Raw genomic sequence first — 18,410 nt, forward strand, 5'->3', positions numbered from 1 at the left:
GGTCAGCAGATTGAAGCTGATTTAACGTTTTACTGTCGTTGTGTGGACATTGTTCCCCACAATATAGACAAAACCAGACCCAACCTGTTTTTCCATATGCCAGTATAACATTGAGAGGAACTGCTATAGATGGAATGTACTACTGTGTTGTAAGTAGCTCATAACTGTCATGTCTTGATGCTTTTAAAGTCCCCCTGAAATTGAAATTTAAGTTTTTTAGCTTTTAGTATGAATATGTTAGCCTTAAAGTTATGAATAATCGGGTGTGTTCCAAAACAATGACAAAATTCGCATTTAGGAGATATAAGCATTCAAAACTTAGTCTCTCACTTGAATGGATCACGGATTTTCATGACATCACATCGCACTTCAGTTTCTGTCAAATCTTCTTCGGTCCAATCAAATGCTCTCTAGAATCTGAAGTCCCGCCTCCTCCTACACTCTTACAGACACATTTCCTAGTTTCTACATGGTGAATGGCACGTAGTGCACTATATTGAGAATAGGGAATGATTCAGACAGTGTAAATATGCTTTCCTTTGACGTGAATGAATGAATGACGCGAATTAGTGTCACATGAACCGCCGCAGCGCGAGCACAGTCTGCTCCGGTCCAGAGACATGAGAACACAGAGCGGATCATATGCGCGAGTCGGCTCAGACAACAAAAGATATTGGACCCATTTGAATTCTGCACAGAATGCTGTAAGTTAAAGCGATTAGGACATTAGGAGGAGAAACGGATAAAGATTAGAAGGAAACTGAGGTTTTACAGAGTCTAATGGCTCTGGACGAGCATTTATGTTCGTTTAACATAAACGAAACGCTATTGGCTATTTAAAAAAAGGGGACAGGGCTATTCGATATATAAGACAGGGTGATATATGACATATATCGCCCTGTCTTCCTGTTTCAGTTGAAATTACGTCAACACATTGAATAATGCTGTGCATTCCAAGGCTCTTCAGTGGGCCTTTAAACTCCCAGTACAGGTCATTTTTGAGTTGAGCAGACACCACGTCATTTTGGGGCGGATTTTCCGTCTGGTTTTCTAATAGCTAGGAGCAATATTTTTCATGACACTACCTCACTGTTTGTGTAACTTGTCTTAATTCTTTCAATGAAGGCCCAAGGGGATTTATTTTTACTGAAAATGATTCATAACTCTGAAACAAAAGGGCCACAGTTGCCCAGCTTATTGTTATAGTTATTTACACGTAGGCTATAAATCGCCCAGTAGGTGGCACTCTAGTCATTTCACATAACGTGAAGTCAAAGAGGATTACAATAGGGCTTTTTGAAAACAGATAACAGTGCATAGTTTGTCATCCTCCTCTATATTAGCTTATGAATTAGTGTTGAGTTGTGAGGAGGGATTTAGTATTTGTCCTCGAAGTTAGGACAGCCAAGTTCAGAATTTAATAAAGCATGTTAAAGCCACAATGAGATAACACATTTTTGAATACATTCCATGCAAGTTAAGTAAGTAGTCATGCTGTAGCCTCGCACTATTCAACAATTTTAGTAAAAAGTGTTGTTAATATCTATGAGAGGATGTGTATTGCAGGTGGTACCTGTAAATCATATGTCATTCATTTAGCTGAAGTACTCTTTTCAGACAGGTAGTATTACCCTTATTTTCAAGAAGAGACCATAGAAGAGGAAATTAAAAAGCCTGTCTAGACGCCAGTGGCTGATGGTCGAGTCAAGAGCATTGGGGGTAATCAGAAGGTCATGGTCAAAGTTCACACATAGAGCCAATGAGATGGAGTGAGACAAGATACAGCACAAAAGAAGAGAGTAAATTCACTCACATATACATACACACACATAATAAAACTTTATTATCATGATTGGAACAACAGAAATATTGTCATTTGTACCATTTTTGAGTTTGAACTCCATATAGAAAATCACAAGACAGTCTGACAGGATCAAAGAAAGGTTTTTATAAATGGTGAAACCTAAACCATAATATAAAACAAATCAAGATTCAGTCTGTTTATTGATCATTTATAACAAGAACACTAGAACTTTTACTCACATAAGGATAAAATGAAATGATTGACCTCATTTGACTGGTATAACAAACTGTCTATAGTGTACTGTGTTCATAGGCTATATATACACATGTATCACACAGCAAGTCAGACAATAAGGGTAGAGAGACAAATTATTTACATCGTCCAGTAGTCCGTTATGGAAAGTCACATTCATAGTCATCTTCACTACATAGGAACATACAGGCCTGCACTGAATCTGCACTCGCCGTTCACAAAGTACCACACATCACCCGCCTCTCACATGAGCCGCTTTTCCACCGTCGGGCCGAACGGTTCTCATTGCGTAACCGTGCCGATCCGGGACAGCTGGTACGGTTGCGGTTTCATTTTCCACTGTGGGCAGGTTTTCACAACAAAATCCGCCCAATTGCCCAACGAAATCCGCGTTTTTGCCGGGGCTCCTCTGGTAAAATTCGCATTCCAGGGGCTAAATATCACGTTATTTGGGGTCAATTCAACCCGCGGACATGAAAAACAACCCGCGGCAACAGTGTAAAAGTAGCCCAATTCCGCGGGAAAACCGACCAATCCTGTGTGGAGACGTCAATTCTCGGATTCTCGGAACGCGTTTTTCTATTCCAATGCGCTACTTTCACATTGTTTTTCTATATAAACACGCGCTTGATGGACGTGCATGGCCGTTACGCTCGCGTCTTTTGCAGTGCCTCGCACATGAGCGTCGCGTTTTTAAGACGCCGTGTAAAGTTGAAAGAATTTCAACTTTTACACGCAGCGCCGATCATCAATGTCAGTTTCAAAACAGTGGACCAATCAGAAGAACTCGGAGGCGGGGCAAGTGTCTGTTTACAGTAGCAAGTTGGCATGAAAACGGTTTTATTTGACGGCAACATGGTGAAGGAGGTGCTCGTTATTATCTTATTTTATTTTTTTCCATGTCAAAACTCTTCTATCAATTCTGCTGTTTGCCTATTTCAATTATTTCCGTTATTGTCGTTATTGCATCACGTCTAGACGCGGTTTTGAGATATAAATTCAGACTGATGATAAAGGAAATGTATTCACTCTTAACATTTGCAATGACACTAATAAATTCTCTGAGCAGTTTTATGAATGGTTCGCGTTCTACGCTGCGCTTGTTTAAAAACCATTCCTGAGCGCTCCGTCTCGCGTTTTTAGACGCAAAGACTCGTTCTCTGTGAATGGCCCCTTAGACAACCATGCCGAGAACAGTTTGTAATCGTGCCGTGCTGTACCAGGCTCCAGTGGAAACACAACTGGAACCGTTCCTTACCATTCTAAGAACCGTTCAGCCCGACGGTGGAAAAGCGGCTATGTGTTGTTATTGAATTTCTTGGCTATATATATATATAAAATCATATCATAAAGCTGAGTTTTACTCCAGTCTTCAGTGTCACATGATCTTTCAGAAATCATTCTAATATGCTGATTTGCTGCTCAAGATACATTTCTTATCATTATCAATGCTAAAAAAAAAAAACAGCTGTGCCGCTTAATATTTTCATATTGACCCTATTTACTCCTATTTAATATTATTTCTGGTTTTATGGAGGGCATTAATTTGTTCACGTTATTCCAACTTGCTCCACTTCTGAAAACCTTTTCGTCTGACATCACCTGTTCCACTCGACTGTAGCCACATTTTCCGGTTTCATTGAGAAATGGATCACATTAAGGAAGTGGAATGCCATTTCCTGTTGACTTTAAATCCATTTCACAGATTTTCTCACTCAATCAGTGGTGAAAATGTGAAAGAGCTGCACAGATTCCATGTGGACCTTGTAGTATGTTCGCTTTGACACTAAACCGATTATATAAAAATATATATAAACTACAGAAGAAATCTTGTCGGAAAGATTCAAATGGCCAGGACAGAAAAGATTCGTCTGAACATAAGTAAACAAAACAGAATCAGATCATTCATATCGGTCGTTTAAAGTCTGAATTGGACATACTGGCATCACAAGAACGTTGACATCATCAAACGTCAAGTGTTGTGTCCAGTGTTCACCTGATATCTTCATTATGCTGCGTTCAGTTCATAGTATGAAGGCATGCACAACGCTTTATTACACTTTTCACAGAAAATAAAATGGTCAACGTACGCTCAGGTTACGCCGGAGAAAAACAATGCCGCTGAGATGTCTTGAAGTCATTTGGTTCGAAAGCGTCTTCCAAGAGCATAAATGAATCAGATGGTCACAGACTGCAAGAAGCATCGAAATGCAACCCTACAGATGAAACATTAATGGGGTGCCAACTCAGAGAACGGTTTCTGCAAGTGTCCCAAGGGGATCAGGACCATCTCATGCTTGACTGGAGAATCTCAACTCCACAGGTCACGGGCTCATCATAATCTATTTACAGCGATTAAGGGAGTGTTCGTGCCTTTTAAGTCTTTCACAGTGTCCTTGGGCCGATTTCCTCCTCCTTTAATGATGAAAGCCGCCCCTGGCAGCCAGTCCAGTGTCTTTCATGAACAGCAATGGCTTTGTTTTGTCGTTTTCCTCTCCCTCCCTCTGTCTGGTGACTTTGTCTTTCAGGTGCAGCAGTCACGGTCGAGGTTACTCTGAGAGGAGATGAGAGAGGGGTAGGGCGTCATCTTATCAATGTTGACGTAGGTGGTGTTAAGGAGGATGTAGTGCTCTCCGCTGAAGCTGGAGAAGATGGCGGCGATGCGGGACACTAGCTCCGAGAAGGAGGGCCGACGCTCGGGTTTGGGGTGCCAGCACTCGATCATCACATTGTATCTATAAAGAAGGGAGAAAAATGTAAGTGAAAATAAAAATTAACCAATTTTTCTTTCTTAAAGCATCGTTACAGTTTGTGTCACTGTGTATACAAATGCTGTGGATGCCTCCAGAGCTGAAATTCAGATATAATTATAGGTGTTTTGTTTCCAACACATGCTTTAAGTGGGAGACCAATCACAACAGACTGGGCCACCTGACCAATCAGAGCAGAGTAGCCTCTCAGAAAAGAGGGGTTTGGAGAGACTGAATCTTTGAACGTACCGTTTTCAGACATTTTTTGAGAAATTATGTAATGTGCAATGTATATTATGAGAAAATTCAAGCGTTTTTTGGCCTTGGATGCATAAACCTGTTGTAGGAGACCTCCAAAACAAAATTAGGAACCTAAACATAGCACAATAGGGGCACTTTAATAAGAGTGTATTGGTCTGCTCTGCACACATTATTCAGAAGAAATTTTTTTTTTCAAATGTCATCAATTATATCATGTTTGTGGCACAAAGAGACATTTAATACTTTAAAATGTAAAATTTGTTTATATAACAGTTAGCAAGCACCACTAATAATATTACAGTCCACTTTGCATGATCCAGTAAAATGCCAATAGATCAAATCAAGCCCTTCCCTACATTACTCAGTTTCAGTTAAACATAAAGTAAACAATACTGTTCAAGAGTTTGGGGTAAGTAAGGTTTTTGATGTTTATGAAATTAGTCATGCTCACCAAGGTCAAAATACCCCACAGATCATTTATCATAGCTTGTCAAATTTGCCCTTATTTGGGTGTGAGCAAAAACACACAACTTCGGTTGCTCAACAACAACAAAGCTGGAGAATCTCACGCAGCCAAAATGGTGATTGTCAGTAACGGTGTTCAGCCTTACATTGTTCAAACCAGAGTCGGACACTGATGGAGAAACTCAGGAAGAAGTTACAACTTTTAGAATGCAACTGGACGTTTCTGAATGGTTAGTGGATAAATGTATGTAGTTGCTGTGGAGTTGATTCAACTCATCGACTAGCATGTGCCGTCATGGGAGCAGGGTTTATTTAAATTTTAGGGCTTGTGATGTCACCAACCCGGGAAGTAGCTTGTTGTAGTCCCTATTGGCTGTTTGTTGTAGTCCTTAAAAAGCGATTTCTTTAAAAGAAAAAAAATTTCCCTTTGCATTGAACTTTGAGTGTCATAACTTTGCAGATGTTGTTTATGCTCTAACAGCAACATTACACACTAACTAAAGTTAAAGTGCAATGTGTAAATTTTAGCGACATCTAGCAGTGAGGTTGCGAACTGCAACAAACAGCGCACACCCCTTGCACCCCTCCCTTTCGGAGAAGCTACGGTGGCCGTCTGGCCGACACAACACAAAGATGTCATCGTCTGAGACAGCAGAGAGCAGCCTGTGTGAAGCAATGAGGTTTCTTCTTACTTCTAACAAAGAACGGTCTCTGCTTCTATTAAACCACAGGACTACTACTACTACTACTTTGTGTGTATTCAACGTAGTGACGATGCAAGCTGCCTCTAAAAACACGAATAATTTAGAAGAAGAACAACATAGTGACGAAATGCGCTCTGTAGAGCAGTTTGTCCATTTAGGGCTGCTGTAGAAACATGCCAGCGCATAACAGCGACTTGACATGGAGGGGAGACCCGCGGTGTATGAGATAAAAAATGGCTCATTCTAAGGTAATAAAAACATAACGGTTCATTATGTAAGGTCTTTATGCACCACTGTAAACATAGTTATGTATATTATATTGCATTTCTGTCAATAGATCCTCCCAAATTTTACACAAAAGTGAAATTATAATCAAGGACCCCTTTAAAACAACTATTTTTCTATTTGAATGCATTTTAAAATACTTTCCCCCCAGGTTTTTTATAGAATTTTGTATTTACTGTCACTTTTGATCAATTTAATGCTTCCTTGCTGAATAAAAGTATTAATTTCTTAAAAAAAAAACCTTACGAACCACAAACTTTTGAATGTCAGTGTAGTTTAAAATATTTAAATTTATTTGTCATTTTGATTCATTCTGAGCTAAGAATCATGAGTGTACTGTTAGTCATCTCATTTCTCCATTCCTATCCCAGCTGTTTGCTTTGGCAGTTCAAGACACCAGTGCCTTGAAATTTATAACCTTCAGTGCAAACCTTCATCGCATTTCAGAACGACTTTCCATTGTTTGTCCTGCAATAGTCTGCTGAGCAGAGGCACTGAGACCAGGGAGGACTGGCTCATTGTGCCGCCCATGAGGGAAGGGTGTGATGACCCAAATATCTCTGTTCAGAGCCACGGCTCGTTATTTGACGGCAGCGTGTGAAGAATGTTTGGAGGTCGACTCATATCATGAGGCAGGGTGGGGAGTTGATGTGTGCCGAGCTCAGGTAGTCATGCAGAGCTGAGTTGGCCAAGAGTTTTGATTAACTACTACTGCTTGACTGAATCTTCGGGTGGTTAACAATGGCTCTCTGTGTTACACTCGTGTTGACGCATTCCCCCTTTGGAGTGCCGTACACTGTTCATAATGAAGAACCAAGTGTGTGTCATGTGGGTATGTGGTGTGTGTGTGCGCTTACAGTGCGTCTGGGCAGAACTCTGGCTGTAGAAGTCTCCGGCCTTGCAGGAGGAAGACTGTGATGTCAAAGGAGTTCACATCGGAGTAAGGCGGGGCACCCCGGGTCATGAGTTCCCATAGCAACACGCCAAACGACCACTGCGTGAAGATCAGATTCAAAACAATGAGTAATGAGAAAGGCAAGTGAGCACCTGTCAAAACAAGTGAACTTTGGGTGACTCTAACATCATCAGTTGTTGGAGGCCAACAAAAAGGGATACAGTGAGGAAAAGCACAGGAAAGCTGAACTCATAAATCCATTTAAGGGAACAGTCAAGTCATTATTTGGGAAATGTTGAAAAAATATTTTCGCCAGAAGTGGCGGTGTGTAGTCATCCATTTTATTTGAAATGCAGGTAGGTAGTTAGAAAACAGGACGTGACTCATGACACACCTTGAGGCTAACAAGTGTGTATGCATGAGTCAGGTCAATGCATCAAATCATGTCAATGTAACCCAGAGACTCTTTCAATCAATTTGTTTAAAGCATGGATAGCTTTTAAAATCTTTCCATCAGCAGAATTAGAATGGGACCAGACTAAAATCTCATAGTAAAACAGAGATTTGCAGTTAGAAAATCTGCATTGCAGTGTTTTGATGCAATGTCTGTGATGCCCAGAATTGATATTGGATATTTATAAATGTTCAAAAATGTTTAATTTGAACATTTGAGTGTACTTATGAAGTTATGATGGTTAAAAATGCTCAATTTGATCATTCAAATCGCTTATGATGCCCAAAGGTGCTTGATTTGAACATTTAAACGTGCTTATGATGCCCAAAAAGGCTCAATTTGATCATTTAAATGTTTATGTTGCCTGAAATGCTCGATTTGATCATTTAAACATGCTTTTGATGGCCAAACATGATCAGTTTGATCATTTAAATGTTCTTAAGATGCCCAGAAATGTTCGGTTTGATCATAAAGGCTAGATTTGATCATTTAAACATGCCTTTGATGCCCAAACATGGATCATTAACCCCTTAAGCCCTGAGGGTATTTTCAGAGTTTTTTTTTTCTGAGTGACGCACAAAAAAGTAAAATCTCGTAACTTCAAAACTCTAGCAAGGAGAGTCAAAAAGTTGGTATCGTTTGAAAGAAAACTACATTCAAAAAATAAATAAATAAATAAATAAATTTGGACATTCTCATGCTGAGAAACTGCTGATAAAGACAAAAAATAAAAGTTTTAAAAGAAATTTTACATATATTTCATATTTGACATGCAATAACTCAGAAAAGAAATAAGGTAGGAGGACAATTCTTTTTTGGTGATGCTCCGCTATATGTGAGCTGTATCTGGATCAGATTTTGTGGAGATTGCATAAAGAAATCAAAAGTTACAGCATTTGGAACCAAGGTAGCCTTTTTGTTTAGCCATTGGCACCCCCTAATGGGCATTTTTAAAGTCGTTCTTTCACATGGAGTAACTCATGACCGACACATGGGATTATGTTGATCTCGGACTCGAAAAATGCTCGATTTGTTTAAGTGTACTTTTAATGCCCAATAATACTTGATTTGAACATGTGAGTGTACCTATGATGCCCAAAAATACTCTCTAGGTTAGCATTTCACTTTTGAAACAGCCAAAGAAAACATTAGGAAAAAAAAAACAAACCAATTCTCAGGTTAGAATCTTCTATTTATAGGCTATAAAAACAGATCTTTGGTCAATAAAACTGCAATTTATGTTAACTTGCTAAAGTGTTAATTGAGATACTCACCACATCAGATTTGGTGGTGAACTTATGCGTCTGCAGGCTTTCTAATGCCATCCATTTGACGGGCAGTTTCACCCCGTGCTTGTTGTGCACGCTGTAGTATTCTTTATCATACACATCTCTGGCCAGGCCAAAATCAGCCACCTTTACTGTGTAGCTCTCATCTAGCCTAAAAGGGATGTTACCAACATTTACATTAGGTTAAACAATCACAAAAATACATATGGCTTTATAGTGTAATTAAAATACTTAATAAGAATAAGAAATATAAAACACCCTAATAAGTTAAATCAAAGGCATGAGAGCTCCTAAAAATATTTTTAAGTGCTCAGCACATACTGTACAATACAAAACACTGTTGGGTAATTTGTTGAAAAACTCACATGCAGTTTCTGGCCGCGAGGTCTCTGTGTACAAACTTCTTGCTGGCAAGATATTCCATTCCTTTAGCCACCTGCAGCCCGAAACCCATCAGGTCCTTCACTGTGGGGTTCTGTGGGAATGAAAACAATCATGATAAAAATAACAAAGCACTTTACCACAAGGCATTGTCACCATTTAATCATCTTTATTATATTTTTAACAGCCATAACCCTGTCTGAAACTACAGTCTGATGCTGAAAGACGTTGGAGATGCTGCCACCACGTACGTGAGTTTCATCTCTGATGAAGTTGCGCAGATCTCCATGCTTCATGTACGGCAACACGACGAGAGGCGAGCCCTCGCTGGGCAGGCAGATTCCCAGCAAAGAGAGCACATTGGGATGGCTGAAGTCTTTCATGATGATGCCCTCCTTCAGGAACTGAGACACCTCTTCTATATCAGTGATTCCTGCCACATAAATGCACAATATATTCACAGCAGTTCAAAGATCACCACAATGGTTTTTGGTATCACCCCCAGCCTAGATTTACACATGCAAAATGACTCTTTTAAAATCTATCCTGCTATACATTTTCTGAGTTAGCAATAAACCTGCCAAATTGCCAGTGAACCAGTCACCATGACTTATAAATTATCCCCAACACTATCAAGTGTTTTATCACACTCGGCCTGATATTTCACCCGGGAGGTTTTAGAGCGGAGACATAATCCACTGTGATATGACCGCAGCATTACTAGCTGAGCTCTGAGAATCTGTTGCTCCTGCCATTTTAGCTGTGCCTCGCTTAATCTTGTTGGAGCTTTCACATTTTGAGGAGATTAAACAGATGTTTAACCTTTCACTAAGAGAAAGAGAGGCTTATGGGTACACAAAAAAGAAAAGGCCTGTGTGTGCATGTCTTACAGTAGTAGGCTGATCCTGAGTGATGAGGCATCCTACACTACATTGACTGCTGTCAGTGTAGTCCGAAACTGATCTGGGAACAGCCCTAAAGTAGGCAATTAGTTCTTATTTCAATATCTTATAACTTATTTAATAACTTATTTCAACTAGTTTTCAAGGCAGCATTTCTCATTTTCATTTAGTTTACCTTCATGTACTGAAATAACTAAAAATGAAATAAAAATAATGCTGCTGCTGCATAAATAGACATAAATCCCATAGCAGATCTAGGCAGGTGGAGCTGGGGGAGGTGGAAGGTTTCAGAGAACTCTGATAGCGTGTTGCAGGACTAGCTTACAGCAAAAAATGAACCAGACTATTTAAATGTTGAGAAGTAATCTCATTGGCTGCAGGATCAGCAGAGGCCAATCAGCTTGTGCCATGTGGTAATGATGCGATTGCTTGCAGACTTCATGTAAAGGTCAGTCTGCGCCCTCTAGAGTTTCATGACTGAACTATATATAATAATAAACTTTATAAAACGGTTAGTTTCTGTCCTTGATTCTGATTGGTCAATAGCTGTATTTTATTTACGATAAAACACGGCTATGACCGCTTCACCCAACGGTTCTGTGTATTACTACATAACACCCTTAGCAACCACTCTTAGTAACGTAAACTGTTTGTTCTCAATTGATATTTGTTCATTGAAGCTTATACTGTATTATGTAGAAGAGTATTGTGAGAAAGAGATTGAGTGAGCGAGTTTATTACCTGCATTCAAATTTAGCATTTTCCTTCAGGCCAGTCCTATGTTCATAATTAAAAATCTGTTTAAATGTCCGATGTATTATCTTGTCCTTTTAACAGTTAAGGGGTTTTCCCATGACTGACAGCGCTAGTCAAAGCATTTATCAGTTGCGTCTTGTTCCGTGTTCACAACAGTTCAGTCTTATCAATGTAAAAGTCTTCGCTACTGACTGACACACTCATAAAGACAGTCTTTGGCGCCATCTAATGGCGTAATAATGTAACTTCTGTTGCTGTTCATGGTGAGGGACTATTTTTTCCAGTGGAAGGAAGGCTTTTAGTGAAAGTTTACTTCATGAAAGCTGCATTGACATATTTTCTGGCTTTAACATTTGTATTGTGTGGTAACCATTTTATAAAAGCAATAAGGTATGAGAGGCTAGTGCTGTATCGTGAATAAGTCACAGCTGAAGGGGTTGCCAGGTTGCTTCGCGTCGTGCCTAACAACGCCTTTCAGCCGTGACTTATTCACGATACAGCACAGCCTCTCGTACCTTATTGCTTACATATATTATATAATAAGCAAACTATATATTATATATAATATATAATTGTAAAAACTATAATAGTTTCTCAATTACACTAAAATAACACTGAAATACACAATAACACACCTTTGTCAAAAAGTTAAAAGTAAAAAGGTAAACATGATACATTGAAAGTCTAGTTAGGCAACAGTTCCTGTTGAGAACTGAGACAGAAAAAGAAAGCTTGGGTCATAAATCTAAAAGCTCTCAGTGACATGACGTGATTAGAGGCATCTCTAATGCGATATGGCTGCTCTGCTGTGCATTCATCATCATCATCTTCATCACACAGCCATATTAAAACAGTCTCAACAGTCATACGTCATTTCTCTGTAAAGAGATGTCAAACTGGGTTCAGAATGGATGTAAAACCTATGGGTGGCATAATTATGGGGATTCTAAATGTAGTTTAACATCTTTTCTGTAGGATTTAATAGTGATTTTTAGGCTGTTAGGGCCACTCAATGACACGTTACAGTGGTTTTACCACAATAAAGCACCTAAAACCCCCATGAATGTTGTTGAATGTGGCTCATCCAATCAGATTTTAGAGCTGCAGCTCTCTGTGTTTGCAACTGTACCACCTCAACACTCATGTTGTCAAACTCACTGTTCAAGGACTTGATGGCGCAGTGCTGCTTCTGGCCATCTGGTTCGAGCAGGGTTCCATGGAACACGCAGCCAAAGTGCCCTAGTGCACACAAAGACAGGAAAAGATGCAGAGATTATTAGCACATCAATCTATCAAAGCGTTTTATGCCCGAGTGGAGTGTGGGCATAGCAGGTGCGTATCGAGTAGAGTCCAAAAACAAGAACAATGGAGTGTGAATATATTGTGCTGGGACTACAATTGAGCTGTTGCTCTCAAACTTTCTCTCTCTGAGTCTCTTCATCTCACACAGTATAATTTTGTACTTTCTAAATCACAAAAAGTGACATGTAAACCCTACAGTATGAGGTTCTTTTTCGTTTCTACTGTAAATAGTTTTGTTTTTCAAACTTGCATTGCTGGCTATACACTATTCAAATGTTTGTCAGTAAGATTTTTTTTTTTAAGCAGTTAATACATTTATTCAGCAAGGTTGCATTCAATTGATCAGTGACAGTAAAGATAAAAGATTTCTATTTCAAATAAATGCTGTTCTTTTGAACTTTCTATTAATCAAAGAATTCTGAAAAATATATATCCTTTTTTCCACAAAAAGATTAACCAGTACAACTGTTTTCAACATTGATAATAATAATAATAAGAAATGTACAGGTATCTTGAGCAACAAATCAGCATATTAGAATGATTTCTAGAGGATCATGTGACACTGAAGACTGGAGTAACGATGCTGAAAATTCAGCTTTGATCACAGGAATAAATTATATTTTAAAATATATTCAAATAGAACAGTTCTTTTAAAATGTAATTATATTTCAGATTATTACAGTTTTTACTGTATTTTTGATCAGATAAATGTAGCCTCGGTGAGCATAAGAGACTTCTTTCAAAAAACATCGTAAAATATACCTGCAAGCAGCAATTAATGGGGTTCAAGCGTTTTAAGGCCTTTAAGCACATGCTTAAAAAGATTTTTTGTTTTATTTAGCAAGCCTGTAGCCATCTTGATCATACACGGAAAAGACCATTTACAGCCAATACAGGCAATTTACCATAGGAAATATATGGTTTTTAAAGCTTTTTAAGTTATCAAAGTTGAGCCAAAAAGGACTGGACTAGTTCACCAAATTTGTTTTTTGAAATAATCTCCAATATTTAATGAGCAATTCGATGGACAGAGGCGGTCCTAGAGGCAAAGTTGCTCAGAATGAGGAGTTGTACCATGTGATACGAATTTTGTGGGCATGTGCCAAAAAAATCGTCTTGCGCACGTGAAAAACGTGAAAAACGCGAAGGCCACTTACATAGGTGTGCTGAGTTTGGTGAAAATATCTCATTCCGTTCACGAGTTATAGCCATTTTAGTAAAAGTGGCTCCACTCACCTCAAATGTTTTGGCGACCCTTAGTAACCGTGAATCGGAATTTCAACTTTTTTTGATAACTATTGACAATCAGACTCTGGAGAATCTCGCTGCACTGGTTTGGTTCTGATCGAGCCAAAAACCTAAGACTAGTTTTCAAAAGTAGGTTTTTCAAAAAAATGTATGTATCTGTCTGCCTTGAGCCAAGGATTCCTATGACTAACGGTTCAGGAGTTATGAGCCATTTCGTGCTTTTGACCGCTGTAGCGCCCCTGTCAGGCCGTCCGGGTGAGCCTTTGAATGGCTGATAGTCTATAGTGTTACTGACTGCCATTCAAAACCATTACAGCTAATTGGCTAGACGTAATCTGCATGATTGTAGCATGTCTGTAGCACAAATAGTGTGCAATGAGTTGCAAAGCAAAGTTTAATAATTAAGGCTTTGTTAAAATCTCTGAACCTAAGTATGAGCTATAATAGTGACACTTTGCAAAACAGACATAAAAGAATGACCGTAAGAATGCTGTGAAATATGAACTTGAACAGAACGTCTGGAGGGCAGTGTGGTGTATAACTGAAAGATTAACCAATTACAAGTGTCTGGGCAGGGTATTCTCTCTAATGAGGGCATGGAGAACAGAGGGCGAGAGAGAGTCGGGTGTTGTGTTGAAATAATAGAGCGTGGAGTGCTGTAATCTCTCTCCAGCTCTGCTATCACGTCTTCCCAGATGGCAGCAGAGTCAGATTACCGGCAGGGAGCCCTGAGACGGCCCAACAATGAGCCTGGAATTTAACACGGGAACAAATCACCACACATGCCACCCCGAGCACCCCAACATACTCGCATGCACGCACGGCCTCTTCCTCTCGCTCTATAAATCGCTTTGTGTCACATGCACAAATATAGGGACACACACACACACACACACACACACAGAGGGGTTGGTTTTCCCACAGGGGTGATGGGTTTTATGGGTATTGTGCAGGGGTTTGGGGAGGACTGGAGAGTGGTTTTCACCTGAGCGCCACAGTAAATATGATACACACATTCACACCCCCACTTCTGTAGTACAATAGGTGGACGGGCAATTTAACGTTTAAATGACCAACCTGCTGGGCTGATTGTCACAGTTTAACCACGTCTGAAACTGATTCCCTCTGCTAAATCCCTCATTAAAGCTATTCGATTTCTTGTAATGCACCTTTTCTGCAAATCTTTGTTGCCAAATGTGTTTGTAAGTTACAGTAACAGTACAAAGAAACTAGATTTTTGAGTCAATGACAAATAAGAGTGTCAAAGAAAAAGGAAAAATATCTAAATGTTTAAAATGTGTATTTTTAATGAGACTTGCTTGTCCTCTCTATGATATCATTTCTTATTTTATGCTTTCCTCTCCTGAATTTTGGTTGCATACCACATGACTTATTAATGTTTTTCAAAAATATTTTTACATAACTGCTTCACTGCTTATTTTCTAAGAAATATTAACAATAATAATAAATATTATGCCAAACTATTCAAGAAGGTCTTCCTAGTTTTAAGAAAACCTTGTTAAAAGAATTTATTTTTTTTAATGAGACTTTTTTCTTTATTTAGATATCAGGACAGCATTTTTTAATTTATGCCCCTAAAAATATCAATAATTCATCAAAGTATTCAGGTGTGTTCAAGTCATTTTAGATATAATTTTTGGAATAATCCAAATACTCACCAAAATATGACCAAAAGTAATAGTGGTGCTTGCCAAGATGTAAAAGTAAATTACAGTTTGGGGACACGATTCTTTTTTTAAATTAGTACAGCAAGGATGCATTTAATTTATCAAAAGTGACAGTAAAACATTTATAATGCTCAAATAAATGTTTCAAATAAATGCTGTTCTTGTTAAACTTTCTGTTCATCAAAGAATCCTGAATAAAAAGTATCACGGTTATCATAAAAATATTAAGCAGCACAACCATTTTCAACATTGATAATAATAAATGTTTCTTGAGCAGCAAATCAGCATATTAGAATGATTTCTGAAGGATCATGTGACACTGAAGACTGGAGTAATGATGCTGAAAATTCAGCTTTGCCATTACTGGAGTACATTACATTTTAAAATGTATTAAGTTACAAACACAGTTATTTTAAACTGTAATAATATTTCACAATATTACTGTTTTACTGTATTTTTGATCAAATAAATGCAGCCTTGGTGAACATGACTTCTTTCAAAAACATTTTTTTTTTTTTTTTTTTTAAATCTTACCAACCCCAACATCTTTAATATCAACAGTCGTCATGACCACCTAATATTTTGTCCCCTTAAATATATAAGGTTCTATCTGACATTTTTGTCAAAATTGAGTTTTTCACATATTCTTATTCTGAGACAACTTATTTACATTATGTGATTTTTTAAAGTTGTGTACATTTAGGGACTTTTTATTTAGAAAACAAAAAGGTTCTTCTACAAAGTCTAATGGAACACAAACACTTTTGAAGCTCAATATCTCAAAACTGCTCAGAATGCAGATAATTCCAAGCTGGCGATTTGTGTCCCCTCACCTCTCCCGATGATCTCATTCACATGTAAGAGCAGATCTTCCCGGGCGATCACCACGTGCTGCACTTCCTTCAGCAGCTCAGGGTGGAGGCTGCCCAGATCTATGGGTGCATTAGAGGGCAACAGTGGAGATGCCAGATCCCCTTCCATCGGTCCCAGGATTGGGGACAGATCCACATGGGCATGTGCGTAGAGATGAGGCCGGCAGGACTCTGTCTGCGACAGAGGCAAGTTTTGGTCTGCAAGGCAATGGGGTCGAGAGGTCAAAAGTCAATGACTTGTTCACAGAGGCCTGGGGTCACCTGAACAAAGCAGGGAAAGTCTGGGAGGCAGGGTCATTACACCAACTACAAAGAGCTGAGGAAATTCTAAACCCGGCTACACAGATGAGAGAGGATTTTTTTTGTCTTTTCAGACAAAAAAAGGAGGCAGAGGCAAAGCAAAGGAGCATGTAATGTCTTCAGAGAGAGAGAGCGGAGAGAGCAGAGGGTAAGGTCAGAAAGCGTATGTGTTTGGAGAACTGGAAAAAAGTTGCCTTTCAGTGATGATCTAAGACCAGTCTTCACTATCCAGAGCCGTGAAGAGAAAAAAAGCAGAGCTGGTCTGAGATCAGCAGATAAGGCAAACTTCCACCAGCGGTGTGTTTTGAGCGAGAGGCAGCGAAGCGTGAGAACATACCCTCAAGCAAAGTGGTTCTATAGTCCACCGACTCGTGAGAGACCATTTCATTAGTCGGACTGACACTCCTCGCGTTTGCCAACATGTCCAAGTGCGGAATGTGAGCCCGGCCGTCATACCAAACCATAGCCTTAGCTAAATCTACAACCAGAGAGAGACAGAGGGTGAGAGAGAGACCAAGGAGAGGTGAGAGAAAAAAGGGACAGATCGCTCCACCATTGACTTCAGCAGTGTCAACTCCCACAAACAAACCCAGAAACCACTCTCTTTCTTCATCTCACACTCTCATAGCATTCAAATTCAGTTCATTTCAAGTAACCATCAGCAAGTTCAACACCTCTGCTCATGAGAGCAGCTGGAATCTATGGAAGCTTGTTTCTGCCACTGAATAAAAAAAAAAAAAAAAAGGGAAATGCAACTTTTTATCTCACAATTGTGAGTTTACATCTCGCAATTCTCACTTTTTTCTTAGCAATTCTGAGTTATAAAGTCCAATTCTGAGGAAATTTTTTTTTTCCTCAGAATTGCAAGCTATATCTCGCAATTCTGACTTGATAACTCGCAATTCTGACTTGATAACTGGAAATCCTGACTTGATAACTGGCAATCCTGACTTTATAACTCACAATCCTGACTTTATAGCTAACAATTCTGACTAGATAACTCACAATTCTGACTAGATAACTCACAATCCTGACTTTATAACTCACAATTCTGACTAGATAACTTGCAATCCTGACTTGATAACTCACAATTCTGACTAGATAACTCACAAGTCTGACTTTATAACTCGCAATTCTGACTAAAACTCGCAATTGCGATTATAACTCACAATTGTGAGTTTATATCTCACAATTCTAAGAAAAAATTCTCAGAATTTCAATCAAAATTGTCAATTTCAGTCAAAATTGTTAAATAAAAAGTTGTAATTCCCTTTTTATTTTTTTATTTAGTGACGGAAACAAGCTTCCATAGGAATCAGAGGTGGTTGCTAACCTGACTTCTTAATGAAAAGCGAGCTGTGCTATTACTGCAAAAAAATCATTTTCTTAATCTGTATTTTTCCTTGTTGTCCGGTAAAAATTACTAAACATCCTTAAAACAAAATAACTTGAGAAACAGAACTGCATAAAATATTAAAACATGCTTTCAGAGAATAACATTTCAATAACAACAGAATAACAATTTAAGCATAAACCCTAGATTTATGCAAGAAATTTTATATAAACTTTCTTCAAGATACATTTTCCATTTTTTTTTTTAACCTGCGTCAAGTAAATTTACCTTCTTTTATCTTGATATTTTTGTCTGAAAAATACAGATTAATAATGATTTTGTTTTTATGTGCTGTTTTGAATAATAAAGTTTTCCATTCTGGATATAGAAGGTGATATTTGCATTCTTTTTGATAGAAGTAACTGCTCTTTAGTTATGCAAATGATGTGGAACATTTGCATGTAAAATG

The 18,410-nt window shown here is 38.7% G+C and overlaps 1 protein-coding gene across 1 annotated transcript in view; it reads right to left on the bottom strand.

Moving 5' to 3' along the window:
* Positions 1-1,816: 1,816 nt before the first annotated feature.
* Positions 1,817-18,410, bottom strand: part of met (MET proto-oncogene, receptor tyrosine kinase) — a 64,803-nt gene continuing 48,209 nt past the window's right edge. The window contains exons 14-21 of the mRNA XM_051883412.1: positions 16,946-17,086; positions 16,270-16,506; positions 12,357-12,437; positions 9,792-9,973; positions 9,525-9,634; positions 9,145-9,310; positions 7,379-7,515; positions 1,817-4,791 (exon numbers count right to left, since the gene is read on the bottom strand). Coding sequence (XP_051739372.1) covers positions 4,581-4,791; positions 7,379-7,515; positions 9,145-9,310; positions 9,525-9,634; positions 9,792-9,973; positions 12,357-12,437; positions 16,270-16,506; positions 16,946-17,086 — 1,265 coding nt within the window. The 3' untranslated portion in view covers positions 1,817-4,580. The remainder of the gene's footprint in view (positions 4,792-7,378; positions 7,516-9,144; positions 9,311-9,524; positions 9,635-9,791; positions 9,974-12,356; positions 12,438-16,269; positions 16,507-16,945; positions 17,087-18,410) is intronic.

This window comes from Ctenopharyngodon idella, chromosome 24, assembly GCF_019924925.1.
Source record: "Ctenopharyngodon idella isolate HZGC_01 chromosome 24, HZGC01, whole genome shotgun sequence".
Lineage (NCBI taxonomy): Eukaryota > Metazoa > Chordata > Actinopteri > Cypriniformes > Xenocyprididae > Ctenopharyngodon > Ctenopharyngodon idella.